Source organism: Phalacrocorax aristotelis, chromosome Z (genome assembly GCF_949628215.1).
Source record: "Phalacrocorax aristotelis chromosome Z, bGulAri2.1, whole genome shotgun sequence".
Classification (NCBI taxonomy): domain Eukaryota; kingdom Metazoa; phylum Chordata; class Aves; order Suliformes; family Phalacrocoracidae; genus Phalacrocorax; species Phalacrocorax aristotelis.
The window spans coordinates 58,912,062-58,936,317 of NC_134311.1; the positions used below are offsets into that span (position 1 = coordinate 58,912,062).

Here is a 24,256-nt window from a genome sequence, read left to right on the forward strand (position 1 = left end):
TTCTATTCTCACTGTATCGCTACTATTTTTTTTCACCATATTCAAAAATGTATTTTAATTAGCAGGAGATAATAGAGTGATTTACAGAGAAAATTTAAAATTTAAATTTAAATGTTGTCTAATTTAAATACTGTCTAATATCCACTATTTTCATTTATATCACAACAGCTTTAAAATTTTCGAGTTTCTGAATCATATTGCAATGGCTGGGTGTTATAACAGTTTGATTAATATATACTGAGAATCATAATTATTATGTTAATATCTGCATTGTGCAGTAAATTTTCATCATCCATGTTCATAGAGGCCTTGCCACTTGAATGCATTTCAGATTCCTGAATAGTGCTAACTGGCTTAAATATGTAGGAAAAGAAGTAAAACTGCCATAAAATGGACTCTTAGGTTGCTCGTAAAATAGTATATTTATTATAACCTCTGATTTCTGTCAAACAAATTCTTTTCTCTGTCAGTCTGAAAATGATTTTAATCTGTATTTCAAATACTTTGATGAAGCTTGCAATTTCAGCAGGTACTTAAACACTGGTAACAATGTTTAACATGCTATCTAAATTCTGGGTGTATTCAAGATTAGTTGTCACTATTTTGAACCTGCTGATGAAAAATGTGCGAAATAGCAAATAACTGTGTTTCTTCTATAATTCTTTCCAAGGTGAATTTCTCTTACATCTACCCTTATTACGAGTGAAAAAGCTACTTTCCAATTTTTGTAATTGGTAATGCGAAATAACGAAAATTTAAATGAAAGCAGTTTTTATTTCTTCATGCTTGGATTCTGGTAAAAATCAAAGCCAAACATGATATCTGTTCCCATTGTCAGCCTTGACATGATGTTTTTGTCAAAAAGCATTGTTGAATTGACATTGATTTGTCAGTTTGACAATGTCAAATGCTTTTGACAATGCTTTTGTCAAAAAGCATCAACTTACTCTACAAGTGAACAGGTGATACAGCTCTCTAGAAAGTGTTTTAATTTTTTTCATGATGTCTTAACAACATGTCTCAGTACAGCTGCTTAGTACGGTATAACTGAGCCTACAGCTTTTACCAAAATGATTATACTTTTTTCAGCTGTTTTTAATGTGTATTTCTAAGGAGGTAGCTGATGAATTAATTATGAAGCATAGTTTAATGTGATTCTGATTGTCCAATTTTATGGGGAACTGTTAAGGAACACTTACCTTTGTTTAAATTACTTCAGTTACTTCATGCCAGCCTAAGATTGCAAAATAGACGCTTCAACCGTAAAGTAATAAGGCAGGTTTCAGAATCAGAGTCACAAGATGAAGCAGGGAGCCACCTCCTAGGCTCTTGCATGATTATGTTTGCAATATAAGCATATAAGTATTTCCTTTTATGTTGATATTTGGAAGAAATTAACCTCTTTTTGTCTTTATTATTTTAGCCATGTCCTTCAGGGGCCCGTGATTTTCGAGAAAAGCAATGTGCAGATTTTGACAATATGCCTTTCCGGGGAAAGTATTATAACTGGAAACCCTACACTGGAGGTAATGGTTAGCTTTGTGAAAATGTTATCATATGTGAAGTCTTCAAAATTATATAAATGTTATATAGAGAGTAGTGTTTGTAAACAGAATGTTTTGATTAAAATACAATGAGCTAAGTTTGCTAAGCTTGTACTTTTGTCAATCGCTGAAATTGTTGCAGAAAACTCTGGTAGAGTTTTGTTTTACTGTGAACCGTGAAGGGGAGTGATCATCATATTAGGGACTCCACTTTAAAACTATGGATCCCTTCTCCACCTGCAGTTGCAATAGAATTAGAGATTCTATAGGTGATCTGTAAGTGCCTTCCATGCTACAGTGATGAGTTCAGTATAAAACAAAATCAATAAGAGATAATTGAGAGATAAACTAAGTTTTCCTTTCTTAAGGTCAGAATACTAGGAAACGGAGAAAGAAGTAAAAGCATTTCTTCAATAATTGAATTATAAATAATTGTACTGTCCAATAAAAGGGTATTTTGCAGCAGGGAAGAGGGGTAATTTCTTTTTCTCTTTGAGACTGCAATCAAGTTTAGTTATGTTTCTGCCGTTGTTCAAAGTTCATAAGTTGCCCTTTTATTATTTTGGTTTTTCTGTTCTAAACCCAGAGTGAATAAGTCCATGTTTCCCCTTGTGTTTTTGTATTTTATTGATTTTAATGGTTTTACTCATAGTTTTTTAGATTAAAAAACTGAAAAGGATCATTGTGATCACATGTCTGAGCTGTAGTGTAATTCAATAGGACTAAATTCCTAAATTAAATAGTCTGCTCTTGGTTTTGAAATTTACCCTGATATAATTCTAGCACTACATTCTTCTGTTATTCTTGTTTTTCAAATGGTGAAGTGGTGTCCTTATTGTTTTAAATTGTTCAATAATCATTAGGGTTGTATTAACATAATGGAACCGTTATGGAGCCAGCCAACCTTGCCATGTCTTACTATGCGAAATAATCTTTTTTGCAAGAATGAAGAGTCAAGTAGAGAAATCAATAAAGGGAAGTTAAATAAAGTGTATACATTATATGTGTCAGGTATGAGATAAGATTATAAATTTCAGATGTTTATGCATATATATTTTTAACTAATTGTTAACTTTTCAAGATTTCTGTTGGGTTTTTTTTTTCATTCGTTTTTGTTGTCCAGGTGGGGTTAAACCATGTGCATTAAACTGCTTGGCTGAAGGTTATAATTTTTACACTGAACGTGCTCCTGCAGTAATAGATGGGACTCAGTGCAATGCTGATTCACTGGATATCTGTATCAATGGAGAATGCAAGGTTACAAATGTTTTATAAAGTACTTATGGATTACTTTGTTGTGTCTGCTATCTCCTACATTTAATTACAGTACTGGTTTGTTACTGTTGACAGGTCAAGTTGTTAATGAAACAGTAAGATTGAGACAAAAAGATAAAAAAGGTATTGCGTAAATTAGACAAATCATTTGAATTTCAGTAGATTCTCACAGACATTCATAGAATCATTTATTTTATCTTCTTTTTTCTTGCTTTATGGTTTCTGTTGGAGAATCGGTGGAAAGGGCAACAGGAGATGAGCAGATTCCTTGTGCTGTTCCAAGGCTTGTTCCGTCATTTCAATTAGAACACCACTCTGGCTGAAAAACATATGATGTGAACATATTAATCTGTTTCTCTCCAACTAGCTCACCCTGTTGCAAACAATTCTGCTGTTAATGTAAATTAAATAGAACGTTGTCACTGTTGCAGTTCTAGGAAAAAGTGTATAGTGATGGAAGTTTTTGAAATTTACTAAAAATCTGATTATCTTGTAAGATTCCCAGAGAACTACATTACTTAAATTTGAATAGAACTGGAAGTCTGTGCCGTATTTTTGGTTATATACATCCCACTGCTTCTTCAGTTAAGTGAAGCATTTAGTTATGTACTTAAGTCTAGACATCTGAACAGTGCTGGTGAATCTAAAGTTATTTTATTTCACTGAAACCGCTAACATAACTGAAGCTTAACCCAATGCTTAAGTTCATTGCTAAATTGAGGGCTGAAGATGTATGTTTATTGAATAACATGATGAGATCAAAAGCATCTGCCATGTATTACTAAACTAACAAAAAAAAGCACAAGAAATAATCTGTGGAATTCTGGTGTACTTTGTACATAAGATTTTAGTAGTTTTGAGAAATCTTCTAAAACTAATAATCAGACTAAATCTCAAGTTGAGAATGAGCTATGTAATAAAGTTGAGCCTCTGCCTTCGTGGTGAATCAGAAAGTCGAAATGTAGATGGTTACAATAATACTATTTTGTCAATTGTTTAAAGTACTTTAACTTCTCTTATGACCTATGTATTACCTGTTTACAAGATGGTAGATAATATTGCTAGTCTGTAAACAAAGTTATGTAGCTGCCTGCTTTTTCGTATAAAACCCAGAACAAATTGGCAAGCTGCAGTGTTCATTTTGTTTACATCCTGCTTGTTCATTCTCTTTCTCTCTCTCTCTCTCTCTCTCTCTCTCTCTCACTCTCTTTCTCTTTTTTAAGGATCCATCTGTCTCTTTTTCATTAGCTTTGTAATAGGGTTGAATCAATAAATTATAGGTAATTAATCATTGTTCACTGTACATAGATGTCTCAGGTACATAAACAGAAATGTAATTACTTTTTGTGATCCATTATAGACACCTCTTTTTTCCAACGGCTGTTGAATCCTATCAAATACAGTGTGCAATTCAGCCTTTCACTAAGTTTAATTCTGCATTCAATCTTACAGCAAAGTCATTTACACTTTACATTCAAACTTATGAAAATAATTGTAAGTTTTGCCTGGAGGATGTGGAAATATGGTCTATGAAGATGTAAATGCTTTTGGGAACAATAATACTATTTATGCTGCAGAAATGTTTAAAGAACACAGAGTAAATGTTTACCTTAACAAAGCAATATAGATGGAACACAGCTGTTGTAATATTAAATAAAAACATCACTAGTCATTTATTGATAACTGTAATAATTACGTTCTTTGTTAAATGCTGTGAGATCCCTTCCTGAAAGTCACAGGAGAAATACAAAGTACATGTTAATCATGATTTGGTAACATCCCAAAGTGTGGATTGTTCTCCTTTTTTATTTTCTTTCTCTGGTAAGTGAAAACCCACTTACGGTAGCAGCTATCAAAAACAGAATAGATAAAAAGAAGAACCGATATCACAAACTTGAGAGAAACACTTCAAAAAAAATATGAAGATGGTGTAAGACCATCATCCTGTTAAAATATTTGTTCTTATCTGTTCTCAGCATGTAGGTTGTGATAATATTTTGGGGTCTGATGCTAAGGAAGATAGATGCCGTGTTTGTGGAGGAGATGGCAGTACATGTGAAGCCATTGAAGGTTTCTTCAATGATTCATTGCCCAGAGGAGGTATGCAAATATATGTACATTTTATTGCACAATGCACTAAGATGACTCTTTAGCAAACAACAGTGCTGCATTGATTTTCAGCATGGCATTGCTGCAGGTCATTCACTTTGACTCCTTTTGCCTCATTGTTCCCTTTTTCTGTATTAGTTTAGATTTATGTCAAATACAACAGTGTGTTTCCTTACTGAATACTTAGTTCTCATAGTCTTTAATGCAGTTAAAAAGAAGTGTGTATGGGGGCTGTTGATTTAGTTATGATGGTATAGAAAGAGTAATGTTGTGTATGATTTTAACTTGTATGGTAGAATCTGATATTAAGTCATACATGAAATTTTAGAATAGAAAAAATCCAGATATGTCTCTTAAGTTCATCTTATTAAGAACTCACAAAGTGTATATGGGCAATTAGTTTAAAGCTTGTCTCAAAAAAGACAATATTAGTGTTGCAATCTTAGTCTTACCAGTTTTGTGCTCCTGAATACGGGAAAAGGATTGATGCACCTGAGTAAGTCCAGTTCAGTGAGGGACCACTGATATTACTGGGTTCTGGAGTGCTTGCCCCTCTGAGGAGAGCCTGAGAAAACTGGGCTTATTTAGCCTGGAGAAGAAGAGGTTTGAGGGGACCTAGTATCAGCCTTCCAATACCTAAGAGGAGGTTATGGACAAGACACAGCCAGGCTCTTCGCAGTGGTGGGTACACGGTGGGAGAAGAGAGAGTGGCTACAAACTGAAACGAGAAAGGTGCTGACTGAATGGAAGGAAAACTTTTTCCCCTGGAGGACAGTCCAGTGGATCAGGTTGCCCAGAAAGGTTGTGCAGTTTCCATCTTTCAGGTTTTTTCACGACCCAGCAGGTTAAAGCACTGAGTAACTTGGTCTGATCTCCTAGCTGACCCTGCTTGAGCAGGAAGTTGGAGTAAAAGACTGATGGAGGTCCTCTCCAACCTAAATTATCCTATGATCTTAAGGTTATTTTATATCTTAATTACTTGTGATACACTGTTCAAAAGACTTTATTAGTGCTTTGAAAAAGGAGTTCCTGACTACACTGTAAGTTTTTGCTATCACTTTCAAATTTTTGTATGAAATTCAAAGTTTTCGTGTATATTACATGAAAGAAAATGTTCAAGTACACTTGAATCCTATATCTCATACTAATTTTTAGGAGTAAATAATTTATTAATAGTTAGCTAAATGACTAATATTGATTAACATAAACAACAACAAATAAAATGTACCTTTGTCTTATAGGCTATATGGAAGTGATTCAAATTCCAAGAGGTTCTGTGCACATTGAAATCAGAGAAGTGGCAATGTCAAAGAACTATATTGGTAAGAGCATTGTTTAAATAGCAGATTGTTAGTAAGTGAGACTTTATGTTGTGTTTTAAAGGTACATTTTCTGGTGTGGCCAAACCATACACAGAGTAGAAGCAGCAGAGGGAATTGTTAGCTGTAAATATTAGTTTGTGATCAGATTGTTGCAGCAGTTGGTTAGGATATATTCTCTTGAGTGGAGCTAATGAAATACATCATGTGATTCCTCCTTGTCCACTCAGTGCAAAATCAGGTCAACTTCAGTAGAGTCATGGTGTCAGACTTGAGCTGATGTGGATGAGTAACACTCAAATGATCTACTGTCCCACTCTGAGCTAGTGTCTTCCATCTGGGAAGTCTCTGATTTTGGGGGATTATACTGTTTTAAAACAGGACTTTATTCTTGGAATGATTATTCATCAACAACCATACTTACTTAAATGCTAACAATACTGTCTCCTTATTTTAAGGCAATTCAACGTATTAATTCCATAGTGTTTCTGTGTTGTAGGGACTAGATGCCACCCCTGTTTTCTAGATAAGAAAATGAAGTGCAGAAAAAGTAGTTGCTTAATTAAGATCACTCAGGAGGCCTGTTGTAAAGCACAGAATTAAATTAAAATCCCCAGATTATTGCTTCTTTCTTTAAAGACAGTGTTAAATTGGCTTTCTGTTTTTTTAATACTGATATTTACAAATGTAGCTTCATTGAACTCAAGACAACATGGATTTCTGAAAGTTTCTGTACCCTGATTTGCATAGCAGTCTTGCACTGTAGTACAAGAACACCCATTTCTTAGTCAAAAATAGATTAGACAGCTGATCAGTTGTACAGCAAACTAACAGATTAACACAACCAAAAGCTATTACATGTTTAGGCTGAACAGCACCTGATGAGGCTACTTTTGTCAGTCTGTATTCCATGTAGCTGATATATAACACAAACATGTTGGAAAGGATTATGATGCCTGTAAATGTGTGTTAGAAGGGCAATTATCCTCCTAGGTACATTAATTCCTAAATTTATTATATTGATAATAATGGTACCTTTTACTGTTTGATGCCCACTTTTCTTTCTGCCTGCCTCCATGCTTCTGTAATTCAGCAGATAATCAATCTTCCTCCGTTCTGCAGGATTGACACCATCACTACTCCAGCAGTAGTATGCTTACTATTCTTTCAGCATCACACCTTCTGTGGCCCCTCTCCCATGTCAAAATATACTGCAAGTAAGGTTACTTATATATCCTATGCTGACACTTCAAACAGAGGTGGTAGGAGAGCGGCATACAATGCATCCTATCATGGTCATTTTCTGCTAACAACTATTCCATGGGCAGCTGAAAACCAGAAAAAAAAGATTACTCTTAGCTACAATTAAGTCTGTTATTCCTCCATTTTATAAGCAGAAAAAAGTGATCTGGAAAAGTGTTTAAATTGGCACCCTCTGTATAAAATGAATGAAAATGTAAATTTTTTGGCTTAAATAACAAATACAGACAGCTTCATTGGTATTTAATCTTGCCACAGATCTAAAAATGTAAAGTGGTACATGAAGACTTTTTTTATGTACTTGTCACAATTTCAAGGTGTTTCCTGAATTTCAGGCTCTGTCCTCACTATCTTGCTTCGTGTCACGGAAGCCCTGACTACACAAATAAGGGATTCCTCTCCTTCACTATTTTCTTGTGTTTCCAACATATAAAGGTGCCATTATATGCTAATGGAGGATAATCTTGCTAAGTCACAGGGGCCATTTCATTTTGTGGTGGGATGTTTTGTTCTGTGAGTGCGAACCAGATCACTATTTTAGCATCACCAATTTCTGGGGAAAGAAAGGCTTCTAATTTGCCCGCTCCCTTAAAAGAACTGTACAAGCACAACTGTAGTTAAAAATGAGTTTGTTATGTTAAAATCCACACTTCAAGGGTATTGTTTTATGGATATTTCCTTAATGGCAGTGTCTTTATGGAATTCCCTCTGTTCTAGGACAGCTGTTTGTGTGGCCACACCATGAACCAGATTAGAGAACTGATTCAGCTGAAAATAAACATTTAGACGGAGTGCTATATTATGTTTTATGTGCACTACTGTCAAATATGTGACCACAGTCTAAGAAACAAATTCTCCATTTGGAAGTATAGAAAAAAAGGAAAAAAGAAAACCCTTTTCCTCTGTAGCTGTCACACTGGCTTCAAAGTTTCTTCTTCATTCATTTCAGTTGGCAGGCTTTCAAGCTAACTTGCAACAAACATCCTATGGTTCCGTAAACTAAATCAGGTTCTTTTGCAAGCCATGGCCTCAAATTTAGGCTGCAGTTAGACATCTGACAATTCAGTTAGCTTAGTCAGCACCTGTCCTCCCTCCACCTGTCTCTGGCCAATCATTTCTGCACCAATCACGTCTAGTATTGTGACAGCAAAAGCACATTTATGCAGCTGCATAAATAATTCAGTATTTTGAACTGATCTGTCCAGCAAATAACCCAGGAACAATAAAATCACCTGTTTTAAGAGCTGCTGAAAAATTGTGTGTTTAGTAATGCTGTTATCTTCCATTAAATGGCTTGATCCAGGGTGACATCTTCCCTTATATTCCCCTATGCAACCAGGTGTTGTTTGTTTATTTTCTTTGGGCTTCCTGCATTCTCAAGTTCTCATAAATGATTTGGTTAGGACAGTAACTTGTTCCTTCTGTCTCATATGCTAATAGTATTATGCCACTGCATCATCATTGCGATGAAATTATATTATTGGAATGGTATTCACAACTGTGTGGCCTTCACCTATGCGTAACAACTGACATTAGGTAAATCTATTTACAGAATGCAAATGCATTTTTCTTTGGCAGTCAGACAGGTAAAAAATTACCTGCTTTGCTTCTGGATATACGTTAGTTTAAGTGTAAATAGCATACATACAATTGATAGCATATAATTTCAGAATTATTAGTTAGGTAAACATCTATGAGAACGTTTGTCCTCTAGTGTTCATTATATGTCTTGTTTGTTGTTGTTCGTATGTCTCAAGTAATATAAATAAAGAATTCACTTCATTATTTACTTTTAGTAGATACTAGACGTACTGAAAATGGGATTGAGTAGCACAGTAGGAGGGACTTTAATATGTCTCAGTAGCCTTGGGAGACCCTGCAAACTTCTTTTTAATTAAGCTAGATTTTCTAAAAGCAGGATGGATAGAAAATCTAGCTATGTGAAATAGGACCCCTGATAGAATAAAATACTGATGTTCAGCTGTAACATAGTTATTTCATATACCTGTGTAAAATAGATAAATAGTGAAGCACTGTTCCTTTCTTTTAGTACAGTATTGCTTGCAATTTGTCTTGTTCTTCTACACTCACTTTTTTTACTATCTCCTTCTTGTACTACAAAAGCTATAGAGACAATAACAAATCTGAATTACTTCGAGAATTGCAGAAAGTGAATGTGTCAGAGCTAGTTTCTTCACTCAAAGTACATGAGTGTTTCCAAAGTAAATCTGGGGATGTCAATGGAATAAGATTTATGCTATGGAAAGACATTCCTTTTTAGACCTTATCATGCTGATGGAAATGGTTGCTAATCCCTGCTGAAATACATCTGTCACCAACAGAACATTACTGCCTGTCCAACTATCTCCTGCTTGTATGAATGCTCTCTGATGTGTTTTAGAAAATTTGAGCATCATTGAGACATTTTCCCTAGCTGTTTAAGGTAAACCACCTGTCCACACAGATGTAGTTTAGAATAAAACTTGATTCTAAGTTGTCTTACTCCTTGTGATTGTGATCTGATTTTGTTCCCTGTCCAGTAAAGTTAGTTATTTGTCTCAACAAAAAATGTCATGGCTGTTTGATCATGTATTTCCAGCCATCATTTTGCCTTTAAGAACATGTTTTATTTAAAGTAAGTATGAATGCTGAATAACATGGTAGTCTTCACCTTAAGTCAAAAAGTCAATATCTAATTAACAGCATATTCGCCTTTTAAGTCAGGAGGTCAATATCTAATTAACAGAATATTCACCTTAAGATATAAAGTCAGTTTCATATTTAGAAACTTAATCTAATATTATTGGTAAAATATAAAATATAAATCCTTGAATAATATGTGCCTGTCCAGACTAATGGGTTGGTCAGCTAAGAAATTTATGTTTTATGTATGGTACTCTAATGGTTTAAGGCTGTAAATTGGGAATAATGAAATATTTTATCAGATTAAGAAGCTACTATTTGGGTTTGTAGTAGAAATCTCTTGGATTTATGATTTAAGAAGAAAAAAAAAATAGCAGTCGAAGGCAACAAAGCAAGAGCTGATTGGCACCATAAGTCAGACTTAATGTTCCTCTCTTTTTCCTCTGCATACCTGAGATATCTGAGATACCTATCCCATGCCCCAATTTATTAATCTAAAGATTGCATTGATAATTGATTATACATTTGAGACCTACATATATCTTGTAGAACAGCATACATTGCACAAGGGCTTGGTTTTAAAGTTGAAGATGTATTGCAAGCTGCATGAGGCATTCTGTTCTGTTCCATATAGCATCTGCATGTTGAAATCTCCAAAGTATACCTGCACATTGAATATTATTGCAGAAGCAATCTTGTCAAGCTTCATGAGGGATATTTTGACCAGGGTTAAAGAAAAGGTTTTCTATTGCCTAAAAAAACAGTGATATTGAGCTGAAGCTCACATATTTCTAACAGATTAGTAGATTACTTTGCAATGGCTTCTCCATTATAAATGCTGCTTCCAATTTTTAGGTGGCTTGTATTTTTTTTTAAGCTCTAAAATCTGAAGAGGATGACTACTATATTAATGGTGCCTGGACTATTGACTGGCCAAGAAAGTTTGATGTTGCTGGAACAGCTTTCCATTACAAGAGGCCAACAGATGAACCAGAGTCTTTGGAAGCACTAGGCCCTACTTCAGAAAATCTCATAGTCATGGTAAAGTTATAATTAATATATTTCTGAAGTTTGAAATATGCATTTGTATTCTGAGAAAACACAAAGCCATAAATGAAATCAAAATAAGTTGTGTTTTCAAAGAGTATACAGCTTGCCTAGCTGGGACTTCACTTTTGTGTTGTAACACAGTTTTCTTACCTCTCAAAACTGACACATACTGTGACGAAACAGGGATAAAGTCAGAAGAGCCCCAGGAAATCTCACAGTAAATGCCACATCTCTGTTAAATGCGGTTCAGAATAATGGTAGCCAAAATTGTAAATGGGGTGTATATTGTATCTCTGCGTTCTGCTGGTATATGGAAGTGTTGAAATACAACATGACAATTTCTGACATTCCTGTCAGTAGTTTTAAGCCTGGTCTGAGTGTGAAGTGTACTCTTACCACAGAAGAGTATCATGATTTGACCCATGTTAAAGTATGCTGCTGTAACATAGATTGCTCTTAACAGATTATACAAAATATGATAATATAACAGAAGATGTGACCAGGATCCTGATAATCTGTTTCTGACAGCAGGCAATAGTGAGCCTGCTGTTGTGCTACAATGTAGAGGAGGAGTATAAGCACAAGGTGATACTTGCTCAGTATATTCTGTCAGCTGCTAGATTTACAGGGGTCGCTTGAGCCAGCTGGGATATTTTTTTGTATAGAATGATTGTGGCCTAGATATTCACATTTTAGGCAGCATTTCAAACACCTGAGTCCTAGTTTTTCTGCTGTAGGTGTGAATAAGCTAGAGAGTCCATATAGAATGAGTTGCACACTGATTATAGTGCTTTTTCTCATTCAGTCAGTGCCACTTTCTTACTGAAAGTCCTCTGCTCTTTTTCCAATGGAGATAGGCAAATATGCCTCTGCAAAATACTACAGCAGGTAGAATGGGATGAAAAGTAGCTCTAAGATGTGTCAGATTGCTGCATCTAACATGATATATATTACTAGCAGCAGAAAGAAAAAGTTTGATAGAGAGTCAAAGGCCGGTAGCATTGAACAGCTGGTATGTGGAAGTGCAGTTCAACAGTGAGGGTAGACAAAACCTCATGGTGATTGCTGCATTTCCCTCTATATCACCTGCAGCAGGAGTTTTGATATTCCTTTAAAGGGATCACAGGTGTGATTCTACCAAGCTAATGGTATTGGCTGTTGCATTAGGGGAAAACAATGACCTCAGCAACAGGCTGTTGCTGTTACCATTACTATTATGTTATTACTGTTCTTATAGTCACTAGAAGTGCGAACAAGAGCAGAGTTAGGTTCATAACTGCTATGTGGGTATCACAAGATTTCAGTGAGGACTGCTGCATGTTTGCACAATAATGTCCTTAACCAATTTTGACCTCACATAATTATTCAGCTGTCTAGCTAATTTCCATTAATACATTAATTTTATGAAAACTGGCTTTTTAGAACAATGAAGTAAAGAATAAAGAACTGACAGAAGTTATAAAGTCATGTTAATGGAGTAAAAAAGACAAAGTTCACCTTAGACAATAATACTTCTGTTTGTGTTTTAAAAGTTAGTCCAGATTCTTTTGGGAATACCTAAAAGAATTACTATGGCTTCCTTTACTAATTTCTTCCCTTCCACAGGACACAGCACATACCTAGATTAAATGTCACTGTAGTTGCCCTCTGCTTGCCTGTTTTAATGGTATAACCAGTTGTTTTCAACTACAGATTCTGCTACAGGAACAAAATTTGGGTATAAGATATAAATTCAATGTTCCCATCTCTCGCTCTGGCAGTGGAGACAATGAAGTCGGCTTTGCGTGGAATCATCTGCCTTGGTCAGAATGTTCTGCCACTTGTGCTGGAGGTAAGACATCAGGCAGTCAAGCTACAGGGTAAACTGAATTACAGGATACACTTTACTATGTAATTATTTAGGTAACTAATGGAAAACATCTCTTTCAGACATGCCTCAAACCTGAATTTAGTGAAAGAATGTTTATCACAATGGATTTTGTTGTTTTCAAGCACATTTAATATGTTCAGATGTTTTTGTTAAATGCAGTGTGTCTTGGCCAGTGTGTCTCTGCTGATGCTTCTTCTGAGGTTCTCTTGAAGCTGGTATGTTTGCTTTTTACAGGAGCTTTCTTGGTAAAGGACATCAGAAGTTTTAAGTAAGGAGATTAAAAACCAGAAGGCAAATAAGGCGACTGTAAATAAAGGGATGTGTCTTTGTGTGTTTGTAGGTATGCTTACATGATCCTAGTCAGCCCTCCTATCCTCCAGCCACCAAAGTTTAGGATGCATACAGGCAGCTCCTCTGTAGCAGATGATAACAACCGGACTATACTTCCCAGCCCATAGCAGTAGCTGAGAACTGTTGCCCTTCGGCAGCAGTGGGGGAAGTGTAGGTTGTCCCATGTGATTCATCATGGGTGCCTTTTGCCCACAATTTACTATATTCCTAATCCTCCCTCTAGTGGCCACCAATGCAATTCTTTACCTCTGGCTGGGAGAGCAGGACAGTTGGCTTCCTTCAAAGCCAACACCATTGCTGCTGCAAGGACTGGTGAGTAGAAGTACTGTGTGGACAGTAACTTTCTTCTCTCTGGAGACTGAATGCATCATCTCCCCAACATACCTCAGTTTCAGAAGATATCAGAGAGCATTTTAAATCCACCTCAGAATTTCAGTTTTCTACTGCACTGTGCACTGCCCATAGCAAGAGAAAGACACCATATTTTTTGTAAAGAACCTTTTGACCAAATATTTGTCCTTTTTTTTCTGGCTCCTGGAGGTATTTATGTTCAGAACCGTCTTGACTCATCTTTCTGCTGGAACCTGCTGTAGCTGTTACTAGTTGTTTGCTGTTTAAATACAGCTGTTTTCTTAGCCATATGTAATACAAAAAGGACAGCACAAATTCTCTTCTATGCCGCTAAATAGAGAAAGTCTTGAAACAAAATAGAGGAAGGTGCCAACTTTCTTCAATAATTTTATTGTTCATTTGTTGGATTCCTAGGTGACAGGGTGGTTTTTCAACCACTATCTTAGAAATGGTGAGTCTGGTAGGAAAACGACTGTTTTAAAGAAGTATAACGGGGGGAAGTGCCTAGCAAAAGACAGTTCCAAGTATCAGAACCTTGCAAGTACTGCCAAATCCTATTTTTATGATGGCAATGAGTTAACCATTTTTCTGAAGCCATCTGAAAACTCACATTGATTTAGGTAGAGACAAGATTTTAGCTATGGATCTTCTGTCATGCAGGGAATTGTCATTTCACAGATTCAACAGTATACAATGGAAAAAACAAGTGGCTCTGAAGGAGTAGGCACTTGTCTAGATTAAAACATTTTTACTTAATTAATTAACTTTTAAGAGAAGATTTGTGAATCCCTGAAAACTGCATACATCTATTCATTTGAAACTTTTTCAGGGGGGTGGGGGGGATGGGGGGGGAGGAAGATTTTCTTTGGTAGCTTGTGGTGGCTAAACCAGGCACTAATCTTCCCTTTCTTTCAGCTTAGTATGAGGATACACTATAGTCACTTATTTTCACTGAGCTCTGTGCTCAGGGAATAAATACTTCATTGTAGCTATAATTCATGTTAAAAACTGTATCTGCTTTTTCCATATGAGTACCTGCTATTCCCCCCAGTTTATGAAACACCTTTTGCCATATGTCAAAAGAAGACACAATTCTAAAAAGGAGCTGAGTCAGGGAAAAAGAAAAGGGAGACAAGGGTTCTGGAGACAGAGACCATAACTGGAAAATTTGGCTAATATAAATATGAAGTGTTGAAAAACTTAGAAATGAAACCACTGCGTGGCTTTGTTTATTTCTGTAGGATTCATTATGAAGTATGTTATTGAAGTTCTGTTTACTTGAACTCTGTCTTTAGAAAAGGTATTTTGCTCTACATCAAATGATAACAAAATATTAAACAGTTAAAGAATTTCTCACTGAAAGTAAAAAAATGTCAATAAGCATGTGTGAGGAATATTAGTATGGTAATTATTTTGTACTTATGACGTTAAATAAATTATGTAGTGGCTTTGGGACAAACTGTGAACAAGTTAAAGGTATCAATATTTTCCTGCCTCTTATTGTAGTTTGGGTAGCTCATCTGTAGTGCATGAACTGGTCAAGGTTTGATCATGTGATTTTCCATCTTGATCCAGGAAAGCTCTAGATGACATAGAGTCAGATGTACTTTTGTATTAAAGCATAGGCTTTATATCAAAGCTGTAGGCAAATCTAAATTCTAATCAACACATTTAACTTCTGTCCATCTCTGAACATATCTGTTTTTTAATGTTATGTCTTTTTGTCTAGGTGCATGTAATACTTCAAAAGCTGTCATAAAAGAGCATCAAATTTGCAAGTGTTTAGAAGCCATGAAATGACAGAATTAAGGATGACTGTGAAATCTTAAGTTGCTTTCTGTAGTTGTGGCTGTTTTGTGAAACGGACCACTTGAGCAGGGAACATTCTCTGAGGTTGTCACAGACTAGCTTATGTCCACTCCACACTACTTAAGTCTAGTTCTCTAAATCAAACTGACTGTTATCTGCATGACATACCGTTTGACGAAGTCTGTGACTCTTAAAACATAGTTATTACTTGATGTATTATTCTAATTCAAAGAACCTAAAACATAAAAAGTGAGAATTACATTACAGCCCATCAAAGTGATGTTTCTGTATTGTGAACTTGAGTATATGCATTGAATGCCATGAAGTAGAGCATAAAGGCTAGAGCAGCTTTTTCACAGTGCAAAGTTTAAAGTTTTGGACTGTTGTATATTGCAGAAGTGACTGATCTTTGTGCAGTCTCTTCATAGTATTTTGAGAGCAATTCACTGCATTCAGCTGTTCCTAGAGCTGCTTGTAGGCCTTGTCTTGGAGAAGGATAACTAGAGCAGTCAGGAGCCAAAGAGCAAGTGAAGAGCAAGCTAGGAGCAACCTCATTAGATGGTGACGTGCTGTCTTGTCCACTGGACTTCTGTGTTATATTAATCTCCACTGTGCTGATGAGTCATGTCCGTACAGTAAAAGTGCTTTAGCTCTTCAAACAGGACCTCTGTTCTAGGGCCTGTCTCAGTTCTGTGGAATAGGAAGAGTGTGGTAAATGGAATGGTATGAAGGAAGAGGAGGGTTTCCTGCTTATGACAGCTCAGTGCAGTGCCAGAGCTCTGGATTCCATTCCTGCCTCCCTTGTGTGGTTCTCACATGATACTGAACAACTCAAAGCATACATTACAGTCTTACTTGCTAATTACCAGTTCGTCATTATATGGGTACCTCTCTGGAATGTCTGAATGTCTGAATTTCATCACTGCATGAAGTGTGTGTCAAGCAAAGTATTCTGAAAACTCAGCCAGGCATCTGAAATCAATGGACTCTTTCTACAGTAGACATTGTACCTCCTCTCCCCGTATATTATTCATAGGTTATTTTAGGAGTTAAATTAAAGTTTGTGAAACAAAGTTACATGTTTAGATTGCCTCTAATAAGCAGAAGAAAGATGGTCATTCTTTCATGAGAGATTGTAAACCATCTATTTTGTAGTGTCATTCATGTTAAAGGAGAAAACAAAATATCCCGTAGTTTCTCTGCCAGTAAGCATCATATTCTGTACAGTGAACCAAGCAGAAATCAAATTTCCAAAGTCTGAAGTTTATTTTGGTATTTTCTTCAGTTTTTCTAAAAATAGGTTCTTCAGATTTACCAGGTAGTTAAAAAGCTTGCCTGGTAACTGGCAACTCTTATTTTCCTGGATTCATGTGCTCATATGTAGGATGACAATATAATTTCATTTGTTTTTACTATCTCTTAGTATCTGTTCTTAGGCTTAGAAATCCAGAACTGTAGCTTTTCTTTTTGTATACTAGGACCAATGTTTTCTATATTGAAAAGCTTTTCTTTAAAATACAAATTTATAGTATCTGAGCTAGTTCTCCCTCTTTGGGAACATTATGTAAAACTGAGCTATATGTATTCTCCATATTAATTCTGTTTTTTCCTGAAAGTTCACTGATAACTGTTCTACTCTGAGTCAAGAGTTTTCAGAAGTAAATACGTTACCATCTCATATAGGTCTTTATAGCTGGTGGCAGACTTGGACAACACTACAGGAAAAAACGTCAAGGAATACCAGAATGTATAGTGCAAGTTTATATATACAATGAAGAGTGGGAGAGGAGAGAACACAGGGAATTCAGAAGGGATGGATGGGTGGATGGATGGATGAAAGGTTCACTGAAATTCAGAAAAAATTGATGACAGCAACTGATTATCTTTAAGGACCTGAACACTATTTAATGAGAAATCAGAGAACGAGAAAACTAGAATATGTAGAAATAGGAAATAGAACAGTGAGATGAGGGCTGGAAAGAGAAGAAGAAAGTGCTAAAATAGGAAAAAGTTATATATATCACTTACAGATCACAGAATTGTAGTTTATTTACTCTCGTGCTTGTCTTTCCTTATATGTTATATTGTAGCTTTCCAAGGGCAAGTGTACAACTTTGTCCAGATCCATAAGTATTCTGAATAAGGAAGTGAACTGTTGGTGGTATTGTTTAAAAAAATCCAACAAAGGAAAAAATCCTTCTGTGTGTTTTTACTTTTGTATACATTTAAAAATAAACTCCAATAAGGACATACCACCCTATTTTAATATCTTCCATGCCTAGTAAATTCTAGCAGTAAATGGCAACAAATGACAGCATTTATTATCTGGAATTTACCAGGTGCCCTAAGCATCGGTTTTGATTTCATTCATTCTATTAGAGGTCTTCTGCAGATGAATTAAATGTCTTAGATATTAATGTTTTTTTATTAAATCATCAGTATACTATTATAATTGATTGCCATCCAGTTTTCTTTGCTTCTCATCACTCTTGTAGAGTGGTTCCTACTATGTTTTTCTTTCATGGCCTCAGATGAATTATGAAACTGTCTTTAGACAAATAAAACATACTTGTCCTCATCAAGGAAAATATAAGTTTGGCTCTGTGATGAACATCTTGTGATCTGATGAGTGAGCTCAGAAAGTATGTCTGGGTTAACCAGCATGCACTAGTTCTAGTGATGCAGGATTCACTATGTATTGGTACTGGCATCTTTATAATCAACTGTTGCAATCGCAAACCACAGTTTTTGGGATTGCTTTTAAAAATAGATATAGCATTTACATGCCTGCAATTTTAATTTAAGAATAAAATGTGCTCCATGTAATTTAAAATTGGGCTGCTGAAAGTCATGCAGACTATTTGTGAATTGAAATCTGCAAAACATCTCAGTTCTCTGGAGATTATGGTCACTAAACCACTGCAGTTTTGTTTTCTATTAGAGTTGCATTGACCAGTCATGAGGACATTTTATGTCTTTTATTATAAACTATAAATCTGTAGATTTGAAAGCAGAGTGTTTCAGTCTAACTGCTTGTAATTATTCCCCCAAGAGTTTAAATGAACTTCTTTAGCTGTCCTTTTTAGATTATTTTAAGAGAGACCATATACTCAGAGAAGAGTTGGTAATTCTTGTCTTGCAATTAGAATCTGAATTTTGATGCTGAGATTTTTTCAGTAACACTGTACTTAGACAGTAATGATGTAAAGTTTACCTACTGTGTGGCAAGATGCTGCAGAACATTTTAAAACTGGATTAATATATCTCCTGGCATGGTTTAAAGATTGTTCACTGTGTGAGTGAATAATGGTGAATACTGCCTTATGGGTGATATGCTACCTGACCAACGTTCAATAAAAAACACGTCTCAATTTTTTCTGAAAACAGAACAATGGTACTTTGTGTTCATAGTACTTCAGAATACTTTCTTGTTACATATCTCCTCAGAAGTGAATTTACTGAGGCTGCCAACTTTTAGCCAAAGCCTAGAAGGAAATGGTATGGGTGAGAATGGTATGCATCATTAAAATACTTAGTTCTGAACTGTGTATAAATTATTATTTTAAAGCAATTATATTTGAGGGAGATATAATTACAAATGCAATATTCAGCCTATTTTATCAGCCACCAAGCTTATATCAGCTTGTCACAGAAAGGATAAATGATTATTCGTCAGTTGGATGAACATAAATTCTATGTCACTAGCATTGCTGTTTGGCTAGACCTTTTAAGTACTATTTCTTGTCATGGTGAAGTTTGAATAGAAAATTGCAAGAGAAATACTCCTGCTCAGGTTGTCAGATCTGATTTTAGTTACTCTCATCTGTCAGCAGTGTTTGCGTAGATTATAGAATTTAAAGTGAATCGTCTTCTCACAGCTTCTCAAATATTTAGATTTTTCACTTACTTGTCAAGAACCAAAGGAAGAGATTATAAAGGAGAGCCCAATCTCATAAACATTTTTCTCTCTTTTTCATGCTGCAATTGATATGTCTTTGTCTACTAAAATAGTACTAACAAGGTAGAGACTGAAGAAAATAATCTTCTACTCTGTGTGTGTACATATATAAAAAAATATATAACAGCATTGAACTACTGACTGATTAAAAGTTTTGAAGAAAAGTATAGAGATCTAGAAATAAGTGACTAATGGGGCAGAGTGTAACATGATAGGTCATGCTTGACTACCCCCATATATTTTAATACATAACTAGTTTTCTAGGCCAAGGAAATGTAGTAGATTCATTGATCTAGACTTTGTTACAGCTTTTGTTGTCACCTACACTTAAAAAAGAATTAGAAAATATTAGTAGACAATGCATGCTTAAAATCTAAATTACTGGGCCAAAAGGCAGTGAGCCTAGTGGGCTTCTTAAAGACCTTTCACATGACTCTTGAGACTTCAGTTTCTCTTGTCCCGATGGCAGCATGAAAAGTAGAAAAGCTCTGATGAAATTTGCTGACAGTGCAGCACTCAGAGACATGAGGAAGACTGGGTTATGTTGTAATCATGATAAAGGCAGATTTGATTTTAGGATGTATTTATTAACAAGTGTTAATGACACTGGATAGGGCACTAGCAAAATCTGTTGAGTACTGGGCACAGTGTGTATTGGCTCTAATAAATTCAGCTGTGAGCAGATGCACAGAAGGGCTCTGAGGTTGACCAAAGGAATAGTGTATCTAAAGACACAGAGACTGCAGGAGTTGACTTGGTTATAGTAGTCACAGGTGTGAAATTCAGAGAAGAAAAATGTATCCGGGCTTAAAGTGGAGCTTGATCAGTTAATGAAAGGGATTACACAGAATGGTTCCCAGGAATAGAAGGGTATTGCTTCTAGTGGTATGTTCCCAGTTCCTGTGTTCCAAGGTTATTTAATTGCCCTTATAGTGCAAGATCTCTCTGGATTTCAGCTTTATATAATTTCATGTAATTGAAAGAATAAGTGCTGAGGATCCTATAAATGGAACATCTTAATGTGAAGCCCTCAAATCTTTGATACCTGATGAATGAATATCTGGAGAGAATATCTGTATGTTAACACAATCAGCCAACAGCTGTGGAGTGGAGCTCCAGTACTTCTGGAGCTACTACTAGTACGAGTAGTAGGAGTACTACTTCTGAGTGTGGAGCCATGTACTTCAGGCCCTTGAGGGTCGCCCTGTATTAACAATTTGGGTTGTTTCTCGATTCCAACTGGACCTAACTATCTAGCAAAATTATTTTTTTCCAACAAGTACAGTACATAAATTGAAAACTAGCAAAAAAATGGAGGTTGAATACTGTTCACAAATGATATTTTCTTTTTAGCTTGTTCATGTAGATTTGTGTATGTAGGATACACTTGGAAAACAGTCTGGCAGACATCTGCACTGTTTAGTGGTACCTTCTGTTGTCTAATGTGGCAACCAGATACATGTGGAAAGAATAGCAAATGGAAGAAGCTGATTTATTTACCTGGCTCACCTATAAGATATATGTCTCATATTGATCGGTATCTTTTTTAATTAATAAAGCTTACTTTAACATGATTGTGGTGTTTAGGGATAACCTGAGATGTCAGACATGTGTGAATTGATTTACAACCTGATTTAAAGTGCCTGCTTTGTGAAGGTTATGTGTAGCTTTTGTTATGTGATTTTGAGGTGAGGTGAGGAGGCAGGTGATTTTGGGCATTGATACAAAGTTTTTACCTGTTAAACAGGCATCCTGTAAGAAACAGTATGTTGAGTGATGAATCTAACTCCTCTCCTGCTTGTCAGGAACATGAACATTAGAGTTGAGGGCCCATGGAACATTTTTATGTACTTAGGATCCAGACCATTGGGTTTTCCTGAGAGTATTTGAATTAACAAGCCTGGTTTTACATGAGAGGTAATACCCATATTTTGCAGGATGCCATGGCAGTTGTCTATCAAATAGCAATTCCTTATTGCAGAGTGAAGAGATACCAGCTGGGAGTACATCTTCAGAAGAGTACTCTTAACTGTGTGCCACGGAAAGTTGAGGAATCTAAGAGGGCAGGAAAAGGGAAGATTTTTTTAATAAGTATTCTGGGCCATGGTGCAGCCAGGGATGCAAGATTCATGGGGCCCATGGCAGGAAGACAAGTAAAGGGCTTAAATCTGTAACCAGAAAATAAGACATTCATCTAGCACAGGCAGGTAGGATTTTAATCCTTGCTTTCAAGATAGTTTAGACATTTTACATCAGACTGTATTTGAATAAAAACTAGAAATAATCTACAGACTAGAAACCACAGTCTTGCCAGTTCAGCTAAATCAGCCACTAAGTCACAGACGTTACGGTGTGCTCATGGGAATTAGGAATACCCTCAGGGTGAGAAGGGATCATACCTACTCCTGCATCTGTAGCCTCATGGAGCTGTGCATGCCATCCTCAAGACTCATGAAAAAGGAGCTTACCATTTTTCCCCATGCCCTTTGCACATAATGTCATGAAGACGTTTCACATCCCTCTGTGTGTAGACTGGGAGACTTCTGTTCATAGCCAAGCAAGATGCTTTGTGGGCCAGACCTCAGGCATCTCAAGGCCAGGTTTGACTCTCTGGAATCAAATACCTGAATTCTCTATAGGTCACATTTTAGGAACCAAAGTAGGAGATTTGATTCTTACGTGTATTGAGTAACAAAAGAAACAACTGCAAGGTAAGTTGTTTAGTGTGTTTAAAATGAGCAAAAGGACTACAAATATTTGGGGAAAGAAATCCCATGGTTTTCATGGGATGTTTAGTGTCTGAAAAACATATTTATATAATTAATTTTATTACTGCACGTCTACCTCCTATAAAAAGCATGTCTTAAAATGAAGAGAGGGCTTTAAAGTTGGCAGATACTTGAAGCCAGGATGTTTTAATCCCTATTTAATTGTATACATTTCACATTTTGGAAAATGTTCAATAACTGCTTCTGTTTTTAGGAAAGGTTCAGGGCTTTCTGCAATTTTTATCATACAACTAGTCCTCTTATTTCAGTATTACAACTACTCATGTTCAATAAGAACAGCATATGAATTGCAGATCCAGTCTTTTTATGCTAGCAAACATACAGATCGTTCTAAAAAGAGAGGAGGCCATGTGTACTACTCTTCACAGCAATACTCTGAGCTGCGCTGTTGTCATATCAAAGGTTCATTAATGCCTTTCTTTAGACCCTGTTTATAAAAATCATAAAATCTGCTTAATACACTAGCTTAGAATGTTGCCTTGGCAGTGCTATGTTATTACGTTTTGGGAATAATAATCAACTCTAAACTTCCCTTTTGATGGTTAACATTGAAAGAGGAGCTGGGAGTGCCAGACAAAATAAGTATTCACAGCGACAGACTGCATCTTTCAGAATGAATAATACTTCTATTATTTTAATGAAGAAAATGTTTACAGGATGACATGTATAAAAATGCAACATTCTTTCCCAGTATTTCTGGTTTACTTTAAACCGGAGCACATAAACAATAATCCTGCATCGAAGTGTGACCACATTCTATTTGGTGATGTTTTCTTTGGAAATTGTAGTGTATTTTACTAGGAGTGGAGGGTAGACAGAAAATGGATTTGTGCAATATACAAATAAAAACAATCTGTTAGTAGATCTATAAATATATTCCTTTGTTTTAGAAAACAACAGCAATTTAAAAATCCTCGCTCAGTGGGGTGGCCTGAAATTGAAGGAAAATGAAAGGTTTATTGTGGTCAGGGGGCATTCAGTCAGTTGGAATTCACACCCCTGCAATATTCAGCCAATTAAAGTGGATGTTAGGATTAATAATCAATTGGTGAAATACACTTTTACTGAACAAGAAGAGCAAGAATGATTAATTAATGGTGTTTCATTTTATCCGAAAGGTGTGCAGAAACAAGAGGTGGTGTGTAAAAGGTTGGACGACAACTCCATTGTACAAAACAGTTACTGTGACCCTGACAGTAAGCCTCCAGAAAACCAAAGAGCCTGCAACACTGAGCCTTGCCCACCTGAGTAAGTCATTAGTCACTCAGATGTTTTGCATAGAGAGAAAAGTCTCTGTAGTCTATAATAAATCCTGTTGACCAAATGCGTATAAAATTCTGATCTGGTATTAGGGCCCTAACTTATCAAACAAGATATTTGGTTTTGGTTTCTTGGTGATGGTTTCTTCCTCTGAAATCAGTTGAGGAAAATATATACTTAGACATAGAGGAGGCCTGATTTGACTGAGGAACAGTGGTGTTTAAACTACACAAAACAGCTTAGACATTTTAAGTAAAAAGATACTAGCAAAGCAGATTCTTAGGGCGTGTCAGATGTGGTGAATAGTGCTCAGAGTAGAATCGGGCACCATTCTTAAAGCAACAACGACAGAAGAATCTTGAGCTAAGCCTAACTTCGCCATAGATATTTACATTACCTAATAAGTGTTTGCCATATTTTTAAGTATCTTATATTAAAATTTAGGTTTAAGTGTTCATATGAGAAATGGCAAAATAGAAACTGCTTAGTAGACAAACAATTTACTGATAATGGTTTTGTCAAACAACTTTCTTTCCAAGATACTCAGTGTTGTACAGTAATGCTGTGTGCCTTCAGGATTAGGTGACTACTTGGTTACGTCTCTTTAGTTTTATTTTTAAAGATAGCTGTATGCTATATATTGAAAAGGTAATTAAAAACACAGCAGA

At 35.9% G+C, this 24,256-nt stretch overlaps 1 protein-coding gene across 2 annotated transcripts in view; it reads left to right on the forward strand.

The window, feature by feature from the left end:
• The window catches only part of ADAMTS6 (ADAM metallopeptidase with thrombospondin type 1 motif 6), a 163,345-nt gene that overhangs the window by 115,589 nt on the left and 23,500 nt on the right, over positions 1 to 24,256 (forward strand). For both annotated transcript variants that reach the window (XM_075078308.1, XM_075078309.1), the window contains exons 15-21: positions 1,424 to 1,526; positions 2,668 to 2,801; positions 4,796 to 4,919; positions 6,170 to 6,250; positions 11,028 to 11,191; positions 12,893 to 13,031; positions 23,447 to 23,576. In XM_075078308.1, the coding sequence (XP_074934409.1) occupies positions 1,424 to 1,526; positions 2,668 to 2,801; positions 4,796 to 4,919; positions 6,170 to 6,250; positions 11,028 to 11,191; positions 12,893 to 13,031; positions 23,447 to 23,576 (875 nt within the window). The remainder of the gene's footprint in view (positions 1 to 1,423; positions 1,527 to 2,667; positions 2,802 to 4,795; positions 4,920 to 6,169; positions 6,251 to 11,027; positions 11,192 to 12,892; positions 13,032 to 23,446; positions 23,577 to 24,256) is intronic.